At 39.3% G+C, this 13472-nt stretch overlaps 1 protein-coding gene across 24 annotated transcripts in view; it reads right to left on the minus strand.

The window, feature by feature from the left end:
* Positions 1-601: 601 nt before the first annotated feature.
* Positions 602-13472, minus strand: part of MPHOSPH9 (M-phase phosphoprotein 9) — a 57657-nt gene continuing 44786 nt past the window's right edge. For 20 of the 24 annotated variants that reach the window (XM_070220376.1, XM_014727561.3, XM_014727560.3 and 17 more), the window contains 8 exons: positions 12526-12657; positions 11472-11647; positions 10520-10666; positions 9380-9500; positions 8495-8598; positions 7421-7668; positions 7045-7113; positions 602-4552 (listed from right to left, as the gene is read on the minus strand). In XM_070220376.1, coding sequence (XP_070076477.1) covers positions 4451-4552; positions 7045-7113; positions 7421-7668; positions 8495-8598; positions 9380-9500; positions 10520-10666; positions 11472-11647; positions 12526-12657 — 1099 coding nt within the window. In that variant the 3' untranslated portion in view covers positions 602-4450. The remainder of the gene's footprint in view (positions 4553-7044; positions 7114-7420; positions 7669-8494; positions 8599-9379; positions 9501-10519; positions 10667-11471; positions 11648-12525; positions 12658-13472) is intronic. The other 4 variants (XR_011420853.1, XR_011420854.1, XR_011420856.1 and 1 more) reach the window with 1 other exon arrangement.

Below are 13472 nucleotides of genomic sequence, written 5' to 3' on the forward strand. Positions count from 1 at the left end.
AATGTTAAGTGTATATTTAGATTGAGCAAGGATGGACTTGTTTGCCAAGATCTGAATTAACCAGGGCACACCTAAAACCTAGTGGTAGTCACCCACCACTAAGTCTCACCTTACATGGCTGAGAGGAGACCTGAGGGCTTTCCCCTGGAAGGGCAAGTGCACACCAAAACTAAAGCAGTCCAAGATGAGTTCAGACGAGGTCAGGGGGAGCAAAACCCACCAGAGGCTGTTCATCTCCTTGGGTTACTGTCAGAACTGGAGACTGGATGGGCCAGGCAAGCCCCCCTTACGTGACTCGCCTCAAAATACCAGTCTTATGATGATCACACTGGCACAGGTGAAGGTGTCCCATCAAATACCAAACCCTCAACCCCTTCCCTCCACCGAGAGGTACCTAAGACCCATTAAGATTTTCAGAGCATCACAGAGCTCCAGAGTGAGGCTCAGTGCCTGTACACCAGTCAGAACTGAGCACCTGGACAGATACCATTGGGACGCTGCAACGCCTGTACTCAAACCACTAACTCAGAGGACTCAACACTATTAAAAGCCAGATCCCAGTTAGCTGGAAGGAATAAATACACCAATATCACAAGACAGCTCACAGCCACAAATATTTATTGAGTGCCTGTACGCAAGAATGGAGGAGACATGGTCCCTGCTCTCGTGGAGCTTACAATTTCACTCCAGGATCTGACCAGATTTAACCGCAACAAGCACTTGTCTGTCTAATCAGCAGCAGCACTACGGGAAGCAAAGTTTTCACATTATATTGCTCACTGTTACTGTGAAAGTGTAGATAAAACAATTATCTTTGAAGTCTGTGCTCATAGCAATGATGTGGTGTATAATGTCCGGCAAATGCAAATTTATGGCTTGATTCCTCCCATTGGAGAGGAGTCTATTGAAGTAAAACACCAATCAGAAGGGGAAAGCTTAGTAACACAGGTCCTAAGAATACGGGTAGAGTTTATGATCAAACTGCCACACAACTCTTGGCAGGGCAGGAAATTATTTCCTGCAAAATGTGTGCAATACAATAGGTTTAATCAGACCTGCAGATCTCATAACCATACACAATCACTCATGATGGGTAAATATGATTTACCTTTATGACTCCTAAAGGGCACCTAAAGGTGTGCATTTATTTTTTAAAGCTTCTTAAAGACTCACAGCATAAGTGGCACATTAAAATTCAGTGAAAACAGTTTTTGAGATATCTCAAAATTAAAATGACAAAAATGTCTAATTTTACTACATATCTAAGTGCAGAGTTCAGACTGCAAATAGCATTCAGCAAAGCACCTGGGCTTTTCTGAGTTAAAAATGGGACTGTCTTGGTTGCTTATCAAACTCTATAAAATAATAATATTCATATAGATCTTCTAACGGCCAGTGGCAGGCACCTCCTTTGTGCAGTCCTGCCTTCACAGGCTGTCACCTTTAGACAGCTAACTAGGGAACATTCAAGGAAGGAATTATTTTGATTACATTGGCAATACTTTTCAAAGGGAAATGTCCTGTATTTATATCAAATAACTCCAAATTACCTGTTTTAAGATCAAAGTGCTTCTGAACTTACACTCAACAGGTTATCTTTTTTTTTTGTCATAAAAAAAATAACTCTCACACAAGAGGGAAGCTCATTTAAACTCCAAGAAAGCTCATTTTTTGCAAAATGGTGGAAAGACCATCTTAGACCACTTAACAGAAATGTCAACCAACCCAATGTAGTTTTTAAGTCAATTGCTGGGGACATAATCTACTTTTCTATTTTTAAAAAGTACTAAATCCCTACTTCAAAATTCTGTTTAACTCAGTATGAATCTGAAATGTACTATTTACTGAAAATTCACTAAGCACCAGGCACTTTATATAATCTCCCTTAATGGAAGCTTTTTATCAGTTCATCTTAGCTTTTACTGCAGAGGAAGGCAGGCCTGAGCCCAAGTGTGACCTGGGTCTGCCTGGTCTCCTGTCCCTGGCCCAGCTTCTGCATCCCGGCTCGCCCTCTGAGCTGCATTGACTATTGCTTCGGCTGGAACACATATTTTAACTGGAGCTCCCAAAGGGCGTTTCCCCACTTCAGGAGCTTTGTAAGGGAACGGCAGGGGCAGAGCCAGGTGAAAGGAGAGCCTTAACTCTATTTGCATTTGAGAAGGCACTTCCCGCTACAGAAGATTCACTGAGCTCTTCACTAACTGCAGCTCAGCCCAGCCGGCAACAAGAGCACTTTACCTCCCTGGGGTAAGAGTCGCTTTTTCAGACGGCCACCTTTTCCACTTTTAGGGCGAGTTGTTGTGGAGCTGAGTGTCCTAAGTTAAGCATTACCGAAGGGAGAGACGGCTAAAACGATTTTCCTTGGTTTCCCTCTTCACAGCTATGAAGAGAAAAAATTAAAAAAAAAAAAGTGACTGATACTTCCAATCTATTACACACTTCAAAAATCAAAGCATGTTTTCTGAGAGAGAGGCACAGAAAATGTGTTGATGGAGCTTAATACCTTTCTGGGAATAAGCCAGTACAGACTACTAAGAAGATAACTCCTTGACAAGATAAAACTGTAATCTCTTCTGAATGGCAATTTCCGAGTCTTAGGAAGGTAGCGGACTTTACAATAAAAATAGGGAACAATGAAAGATCCTAATAATTTTAAGTTCACTCTTAACAACATATACTGGACACACTGTAGGGAACATCATCAGTAAAGTCAATCCCTTTATTAGGTCTGGACACAAGCTGTACTGGACCTTGATTAAATGAACTTTTTCTTTACTGTCACTATGAGATTAAAAAAAAAGGCTAGAAAAAGATACCAAGAATAAAGGCACTTGATTCTGTTATGAGCAATTTTGATTAGACAGGCATCTTCAACTGGGGTGCAGGAGCTAGCTGGGAGCTGAGGTTCCGTTCTCGAGAGGAGCAGGAGAGGGGCTGTCAGACGGCCCCTCCTTGCGGAGAAGCCCCCCAGGCTGAGAAGGAGCATGGCTATGGGCCCCCGGCTGAGCTCCAGCCGGTGCAGCTTTGGTGAAGGGTACTCAAAGGTCATCTGAGACCCCTGCTCGAAGGCATGTATATCCACTAATGGAATAACGGTTGGCTTGGTGCACTGTAACTATATGCTATTAAGAGCTACACGCGGAGAAGAATAAGCTCAAAAGTAAAGCAAAACTTAAAACCTGAGCATTTTCAATGGGAATCAATTTTGAAAGTTTGGAATGAGTCCATTTATCATCATGTGTCGAGCTGAAACATGTGGGCGCTAGGTTCTGACAGGCAACCAAAAAGTGGACTTAAACAGCCCAGACTTGACCAGCAAACAGGACACAGACCTGCTAGAGCTCCTGATCAGCACACAGCCTCCTGTCAAGGGGCTACTTCCAAGGGCCAGGAGGTGCTGCCAACGCCATGGGCTGGAGCCCTCCAGCAAGGCCACAAAGGCACCAGGCTCTATCCAGACATAGTCTCTGTCCATTAACAAGCAGAGTAGCTTTTTCTGATCTCAATCTAGTGTTCTTACCACATCTACTATGGGAGCATTTATTTTTTTTTTTGGCAGGAGTGGAGGGAGTGGAGAGAGGTTACAAATGTCTGCATGACGAGTGACTGACAGCTGAAGCCTTGCACATTGAGGAAGCCAGGGCTGCTCTTACTACCTCACTGGATGGTGGCCTGCATTTCCTCAAAGCTTTCTCAACCTACCGTCAAGGGTGGGACACAAGTTATGGTCAGAATGATGGACAGAAAGCTACAGCTCTCCAATTGTTCAACTTTTTCTGAAAAGTACTAACATATATGACAAAATTAGAGAATTACATCCCTCTCATTCTTCCTTCCTTATAAACAATAAAGTTTAAGAGAAACAAAATGAGTTATATTCATGTAGTTTTGAAAGCGTTCCAATATTCCATTATTTCCATTATTACTATTCTAATATTCACTCTAAGACATGTTTCGAAAAGGAACTGCATTATCATTTTTAAAAAACCTCAACACAACTAAAATCCAGATTTTTTTTGCATTCAGCATGTATTAGTCTATCATTATGAAAGCTGTTCTTATGCATTTATTTTTTAAAAAATCATATTCACAATGTAGAACAAGTTTATAAAATTGGTGTGCAAAGTTAATTGTAAAAGGATAACACTATTTAGAAACAAGCTGCCTCCAGTGTTCACGTTTCCTTATTCTTGATATAAATTGGAGACATATACTATTTAAAAATAATACTTTTTAAATAGTAAAATATACAAGAGATTCCTGAGCATAACAAAAATATCTTGAAAATATGTGGCCATTTGAAGTATAAAATAGCAAGTGTAAAGAAGAGCATGATTGTAAAACTACTGTTTGAAGGCCTATAAACAGTACAAAATAGTTTGCCTTTTCTGAGTGCGTAATTATACATTAGTGCAAACAAAAATGTCTCAAAATTTAATGGCTACAAATCTCAGAGATTTGCAGACGTGCGCAAAACATGAAATTTCTTCAAAGTCATGCGAACTGAGCCCAGTTCTCGATTAATCCTTTCCAAACGATCTTCCAAGGCTTCCTAGGTGAAAATAATGGAGAAAGTTCAATTAGAATTCTACATCAAGTTCACCGGTTCAATAATTACCACCAAACCAACCTTTCTTCTAGCAAACAATAAGTATAAACAGTAAAATTACAAAATTATTTTGCAAGAACAAGAGATTTCACAATGAATTAATCTAACAACTGCTATTTAAAAATAAATAGGAGGCCAGCCCAGTGGTGCAGCGGTTAAGTTTGCACGTTCCGCTTCTTGGCGGCCCGCGGTTCGCTGGTTCGGATCCCGGGTGCAGACATGGCACCACTTGGCAAAAGCCATGCTGTGGTAGGCGTCCCACATATAAAGGAGAGGAAGATGGGCATGGATGTTAGCTCAGGGCTAATCTTCTTCTTCAAAAAAACCCAAATAAATAAAAATAAATAGTACTACTGTTAAATAAATAGTACCTGGAATATATATTATTTTAAATACTTTATTCAGTATTAGCTCCAATGGTATCCTGAAATAAAACTTAATTTTCTCTTAAAAAATCGTTCTCTCTCTAACTGTAATTATAAAAAGATTACACTTTCATTATAGAATATTTAGAAGACAGATGAGTAAAAAGTAATACACCACTGTTCCTCTTTCCTGTTTCTTCTGCAGATATGCACACCATTTTTAAGAAGAAAAATAAAAACAGAATCAAACTCTCTACTTCAAAATGTTTTCCAAATCAACTTTTCTTGTTATGAAATATATCCTTCTATGATATTGTTTTAAATTAACGTGCAATATTCCATCAGATATACCATACTTAACCAAGAATCTTTTAGTAGAAATTTAGGTTGCTTCCAATTTAGATATCATAAATAATGCTCCAATAAATATTCTTAAACATAACTCTTTGCACATACCTATATCTCTTTGCACATATCTGTAAGTATTGCCTTAGGAATCACTCCTAGAAGTAAAAACGCTGGGTCTAAAGAAATACAAAATTCAAAGTTTTGGACACATGTCAAGCTGTGCTCCAGAAAGTCTGTAACAATTTCTACTTCCACCTATGGTGTATGGGAATAAGCTTTTCCCCATCCTGGATGTTGTTAAGACATATCTGCCAATGTAATAGCTTAAAAAAAAATGATGCTTTTGTTTAAATGTATATATATATTTTTTATTCACTGGGGAGGCTGAATATTTTTCATCTTTTTTTTTGCCCAATTTTACCTTTTTCACTTATAAATCATATATATGCATCTTCATCCCCTTTTTGCTGCCATTTGTCTTCTTACTGGACTGAACTAGTTTGACATATATAAACAGAAATTAACACCCTTTAAGTCTTATTTTAAGCGCTTATAATCATTATATAAAAATACATTAAACAAACGTTTCAGATAGATTTAGAATCTGAATATCAACAAGTTTTTCTTCTGCTTTTCCAGTAAACTATTTTAAGAAGAGCTTCATGTGTTGAGTCTTATAACTTATTAAATAAAAACTTTCAGAACAATAAAAAGACTCAAAGACAGAAAAAAAGAGAAGTTAGAGACACAGGCCCTAGAAAAAGACCTCTGCTATTTTCATTGTGTTTTTCTTCCCTTCTGGTATTACAGATCAATCTGAAAATGAACTTTTCCTGGAGTTAAGGCACTGAAAAGCCAAAACATGCAGTTATATAAGAGACATATACTTGTTATGTTTAAAATGTTACAAAAAGAGCAGATTTAAAATGTCCCATGGTTTCATGCATTTTAATTCTCTCTGAAAAGCAACTAAAATACACACAGGCCACACTTGCTCAACAGTGGAATCACCTCTCTTTCTCTCTCTCTCTAACCCCTACAGCTATTCCAGCTGCAAAGTGCAACTGTTTTACACGTTTACTAAATGGAAAGGGGTTCAGAAATAAATTACAGATTGGAGGGGAAAAAACAAACACAAAAAGGGGGATTTCATGTGAGAACATTAATTTAACAATGTAAAATCTGATAAGGCATATCGCCATTTGCTCCAACGTTAGTTTCTTGAAACCACAATGGCATGACCACCTTTTTCTTGAGGTATGAAGGTAAAATCAGTTTTTATTCGTGAAAGCTAGCATGCAGTTATAGAATATGCTATAGTCACCGAAGACTTCCTATAAAGGCTAAAAGTTTGGTGGTTTTTTTGAGGAAGACTAGCCCTGAGCTAACATCTGCTGCCAATCCTCCTCTTTTTGCTGAGGAAGACTGACCCTGAGCTCACATCATGCCCATGCTCCTCCACTGTACATATGGGACGCCTACCACAGCATGGCTTGAGAAGCGGTGCCATATCCGCACCTGGGATCCGAACCGGCGAACCTGGGGCTGCCGAAGTGGAACATGCACACTTAACCGCTGCACCACCAGGCCGGCCACAAGGCCAACAGTTTTGACCGACTGCATCAGCGTGCCTAAAAGTCATGATTTAAAAACATCATCCTGGATAAATGGAGCACGGACTAGCATCAGCCTCTAAAGCAGATTCAGACTAAGACATTTCACCTGATTTAATCTCGTCTGCAAAGTGATTCGTCCTCCAGTAGAAGGCATCCGACTTAGTGCTGCCTCAATCTGTTAACACAAAAAGATGTTTAAATAAAAATAGAAGAATTCTAATTACCGGCAGGGAGGTTTGTAACAGAATGGAAAGACAAGACTTCAGCCTAGTATTTTCTTGTCCATCTTGTCGTCACATAAGTTCCTCCCGTCATGATTAGCAAGGACAGCTCGGCTCGCACGCTATTCCGGTGCAGCTTTGCTGTGGTACCCACGGCAACCTCCTGGGATAGGTTGGCCTCCACAATTCCCTTCTGACTATTCCTAAGACATCAGGGTTAAGTTCAGAAGAAGATTTTTTAAAAATTTTGTTTGTTTTTACCTGGTCCTTTTCTTTTGTAAGTTCATCAAAAAACCGCTCCATTTCAGCTAGGGTCCTAATTTTTGCTGTATATTCAAAATCATCACCATGTCGTGCTCCGCAAGCAGGCTGACACTGTTCATAGCTAACCGACTTATTCTTCTCCCAGGCTGTTCTCACAGAGGGTTTCTTCACTCCATTTGGCAACAGTTCAAGGGAAGAGCTATGATTAACATGGGTGTCAGTGGCTTTTTCAGAATATTTTTTTTCTGTCCAAGAGAAAAAAAATTGTTTCTTATCAATTTTTCTAATAGATCATATATATACTAAATAGGTTACGATCTTATTTTTTCAGCACTTATTCTCCACAGAATTCTAAAAGCTTTGCCCTCAGTTTGACAAGCTTCACCACTTCCCTAATGGACACATGCAAACTCAAATGCACTGTAAGTAAACTTAAAGCGAAAAAGCTTAAAAACCAAGCACCACATTCACTGGACACACACCAACATTAACATTTTAAGGACCGACTCAAATGATTTCATATACATTATCTTATAACTTTATTCCAAACTTAAAATATAAATGAGAAAAAAGAAAAAAAATCACTCAAAGCTTAAGTTGCACATAAGTTATAGAATACGAAAGTACAGTCATGCGCCACATAATGCCGTTTTCATTAAGGATAGACCACACACATGATGGTGGTCCAAAAGCCTAGGTGTGCAGTGGCTACACCGTCTCGGTGTGTGTAGCACCCTGTGACGTTTGCACAATGACGGAATCGCCTGACGATGCACTTCTCAGAACACATCCCCATCATTAAGCGATGCATGACTGTAAAAAAAAAACTGAACAGTATGGCCCTGGTAGTTAAACACTAACATTCCCTGTACCTCAGTTTCCCTATTTTTCAATGAGGACAACAACAGTGACACACAATATGAGCATCATGAATGCTTATTTTTAGAGGCCCTTGGGTAGAAAAATATTTAAGTGCAGGGTATTATAATATTTAGAACCTTAAAACAATACCAGAAACTCACAAAATGAATGACTTAAAGCCATAAGTAATAATTTTTTAGTAAAAGATACCTTCTGAGCCATCTAGAGGAAGAAACTGGAGTTGTTTTCTTGGGTTGGTATGTTGTAACGTAGACACAGGAACAGTATCTAAATCATCCAAAAGTATATCAAATCTATTGAATGAAGCAAGTTACTTGTGAGAAAAAAATGTTAACTGATTTTCCCTATCTCCACTAGAAAGATGAGCTGGCATCCAGTTAATTCACATATCTATATTTTTGTCTTTAAAAAAAGACGGTCATATAATTTTCTAAAACTGGAATTTAACATATATTTTCAAACACAAAATTATATGCACATAGTAGAGCCTTCAAGCATTTCCCCATACATTCTCTCAATTTATCTTTATAACAACCTTATAACATAGGCAGGGCAGGCATTATTATCCCCGTTTTACAGAAGGGGAAACTGAGGCTCAATGTGCTTAGGTAATCTCTCCAGGAGCCTCATGGAGCTGGGAAACCAGCTCTCCTGTCTTAGGAGTCAGTCCTGCTGACCACACTTCAGAGAGGACAATTTTCTCCAGAGCACACATAAACTTAGGTTTAGTGCCAGGGCCATACCAGGACAGCCCACTTTCTTGTACAAATGGCTCAAGAATTTCCCCATATCGTACACCTTTTCAGGAAAACAAAGAATTATCATTCTACATCCAAAAACTAGAAGGGGTTCTAAGGTGGTATTTAAAATTTACTAGTAGCCAGTTTATGTAGTTTAAAAACTGTTTCCATGTATTATAGTGCTTTTCTATTTTTAGTACGACGATCATTTAAATGATTTGAATCCACAGGGTTCCATTAACAACTGAAAAATCAGTAATAGCTAGAGGCATAAGTTGACATTGTAAAAAATCAATAACATATCTACTTTATTCTACAATTTTACAGAACTTACCGAATCGGACTGCTTTCATTTTTGCTAAGCAGATGACTAAATCCTGGAGACAAATTTTCTTTAGGAGATCGCTTTGGACTATAAGCCACAGTCACTGGTGTTAACATAATCTCTCTTTTTGCTACAGAAGAAAACAAAGAGGAAATAAATATTTTTTCCTTCTATATGTGTGTCATATTGGTGGAACATAGTTTCCTTTTCAGGACGTTTTTTCAAACTCTAAAAGGAATTACATTTTCATTGTTAAACTTTTTGAAGAAGGATCATCTCTGTATGACTCCACTCATATGAGGAATTTAAAAATGTAGACAAAGAGAACAGATTAGTGGCTACCAGGGGAAAGGTGGGGTGGGGGATGGGCACAAAGGGTGAAGTGGTGCACCTACAACACGAATGACAAACATTAATGTACAAGTGAAATCACACAAGACTGTAATCTATCATTAACTCAATAAAAAAAACTAAAAATAAAAACTTTTTGAAAGATAAGAGTATACAAAATAAAAATAATTCATAATCCTAACGTCTAGAGGGAACCACTGTCAACATTTTAGTATATCAGACTGTAGTTTCAGCACTCTGACTCAAAACTGGTTTTTCAGGATTTTAGAAGTCGACTGGAAATAAGATGGAAACACCAGAGTGCTAGCGAGCATTCCTGTAACAGTCATATACGAATCTCCTCTGCTGTTATGAACACAGAATTGAGGATATGGAAATCCAATGCGTAACTTTAAAGCCATACTTGTAATTGGATAAAGAAAAAGGTGACTAATGCTGAGCAACCTTAGGTAAATGTATGAAAAACATCACCTTTTTCAGGCTAGCTTAATTTGTTTGAACTAATGCTTAATTAGACGGTTGTCTACCATGTCAAAAACTGTGACGTACTATTAGTTGCCAAAAATTTGCAGGACACACCAAAAATCTTACTTCAATAAACTGAGAATTTCTTCAGTTGTAGTCATCGTATCTGTGCATTCAGACAACGTTATTATTGACAAGATCTATTTAGGGATCCTGTGCTCTGAGCACACTACCAGATGTGAGGGAGAGGATAAGGGAGACAAACATCAAACCGTGTGCACGACTGAGGTATCCCTCTTTCGAGCCCAAGAGATACAGACATCGAACTCTTACTTGGAGTACTTGATTTACGATTTGAAGGTGGTAAAGATGACGATCTCTGTGAAGCAGAATTAAATCTCTTTTGTCTTTGCTGGGCACCTTTCTCTGGGGACCGACTTGCATTGACTGAAGTTTCACTTTGCTGAGGGTTCACTAATTCTATAACAGAAAAATGTAAAGGAAAAAAATCAAACAAAACAAACCCAGCTTCAGCTATCTGCCTTTATTAACAGACAGTTACGCCAAGCAAGCAATTAACCTCAGTACCTAGGTTCTAATGATTATTTGCAAACGCACCACATTATCATCATAAAAAATGCTTGATGAAGAAAAATGTGGGAGTTTATAATGGATTCATTCTGATTCCCTGTTTACAACCGGCACTCAAGGTGATTTTTTCAACAGAGTTTATTTTTAGAAATCAGGTCACTAATTTATTTACTAGGAGATACTGCTTTGGAGAAGCAACACCAAAGACGTTAATGACGTGATTAGCAGGCTCAACCAAGTAAGCTCCAGAGAAAGCACAAGGACCTGCAACAAAACAGTATTACAGATATTTCCTGTCCCACTGATAGATGCTCAGGAACCAAGCAAGGAAGAGTAGGAAATGCAACATCTTCATTTACGATTACCAAATGTCTGTCATAAGTTTTCCATGTGTGCAAGTAAGACAAACGGATGTAGAAATTTGTCAAATATCCTTAAGAATGCCAGGTCAATCTTTAATAATCAGAATGTAACATATAATTTGCTTTGTATAAAAGGTATGTGTTGCCATGACTGTGATAAGTTATTAACTAGGGGATTCAATTATCTATGAAATGGGGCTCAGGCAGGAGTAAAATAAACTTTTTATTTCACTACTTGAGGAATTTCATTTTAAAGAAGGTAATATAATTGGGAGAGAAAGGAGAAGATATCTATGTATCTATCTATATGAAACAAGGAATAAAATACTTACTATTTGACGTGTCTTCTTTCTCTGTTTGTGTGCCCCAATTTTTAAGTATTTTTTCTTCATCGAGTTCTTTCAAAGCTTTCATGATTGGTGTGTCTGAAGTCTCTCTCTGTTTTTTTATCAATAAGCTTGTTGGTGTACTTCCAGGGGAAGAATCCTTTTCCGGAGGAGAATGGTACCTTAAATGATAATCACAGGACACACAGTGCTATGGACTGAATTTCTGTGCCGCTCCAAGTTCTTACGTTGAAGCGCCAATCTCCACTGTCATGGTTATCTGGGGTCTTGGGGAGATGATTAGGTTTAGAGGAGATCCTGAGGGTGGATCCCCTACGATGGGATTTGTGTCCTTATAAAAGAGGAATAGACCTGTCTCTGCATGCATGCACCCAGGACAGGCCATGTGAGGAGAGACCCAGGAAGAGGGTCCTCACCAAGACCCCAACCATGCTGGCCCCCTCATCTTGGACTTCCAGCCTCAGAACTGTAGGAAATAAATGTTTGATGTTTAAACCCACCCAGTGTATGGTAATTCGTTATAGCAGCCTGAACTGAGACACACAGTTTACTGGGATTGTTAGGGGAATAACATGAGCATTCACAATTATACGCCACAATGAATATGTATGCTTCCCAATGCAAATAAATTACACCCGAACCTGCATATAACACACCCGCGCTTCTCAATCCTTTTCACATCCTAGCACATATAGAAATATTATATTTATGTGGCACTCTGGAGTAAATGAATGAGGTTGCTTATGTGGGCCCGGGCGACCCGGAGGGCGAGAGGATCTACATCTTGTCCTAACCACAAGCCCATGCATGGTGCACCACTGAGCCAGGAGCACAGCACGGGAAGCTCTGCAGAGCCCATGAGAGTAAAATCCTGAAAGCACTAGCCTTTCAAAATAAAGTAAAAATCAGATGCTCAAAATTAAGACATTAAAGAAAAAAGGAGATGGCTCTTCACACCTTCCTGCACATTTAAAGGCAACTGGAATCTCTAAGAGAACATAATGGTTCCTAAATAGGATCTTTGACAAGGCTATCTTACCCAGGAACACAGGTCTCCAGCTGGTTATCCACTGTACTATCCTGGGCGTCCAAGGGCTGGCCAGTAAAGATGGAATACTCTGCTCCTGGTATCAACCACTTCCGCCTGCTGACATCTGAGGTTGCTAGTGTGCTGTGAGAGGGAGAAAAGTTCAGCGGCATTATAAGGGTTCTGCTTCAATTTAGACCGAGCACATATCGAAAATGACCTGCTTTCAAATATTACTTACACATTGCACAGCAATTTAAAAACTGCATGTAACAATCTTATTTTAGATACATGAATTCTATTTCACGGTTTTCAGATCCAACTGAATTGTTATTTTAGGTTTCTGTTACTTCTGAGCATTCCTGAATCGCAGTCAAGATTCAGGTACTCTCACATCCACACAGCTCTGAACAGCCCCAAAGAGCCCACTGCCTCACTGCCCACACTGCACCTCCTTCATATCCCACCACAGCTCAGGTCTGGCTCATTCCTCCCAGACCTGCACGGTCCAGCAGAATTTTCTGCAAAAACAGAAACATCCCCTATCTGCAGAGGCCAACAGAGCAGCCACCAGTCACATACTGCTACTGAACACCCGCAATGTGGCTAGTGAAGCTGAAGGACCAATTTTTTTTTTTTTTAAGATTGGCAACAGTTGTTAGCTCAGGTGCCAATTTTTTTTTTCTGCTTTTTCTCCCCATATCCCCCCAGTACATAGTTGTATATTTTAGCTGTGGGTCCTTCTAGTTGTGGCATGTGGGATGCTGCCTCAACATGGCCTGATGAGCAGTACCATGTCTGCGCCCAGGATCCAAACTGGCAAAACCCCGGGCCACCGAAGCAGAGCTCGTGAACTTAACCACTTGGCCACGGGGCCAGCCCCTGAAGGACCAATTTTTAAATGTTATTTAATTTAAATTAAATTAAATTTAAATAGCCGCACGTGGCTCCTGGCACTA

This window comes from Equus caballus, chromosome 8 (genome assembly GCF_041296265.1).
Source record: "Equus caballus isolate H_3958 breed thoroughbred chromosome 8, TB-T2T, whole genome shotgun sequence".
Classification (NCBI taxonomy): Eukaryota; Metazoa; Chordata; class Mammalia; order Perissodactyla; family Equidae; genus Equus; species Equus caballus.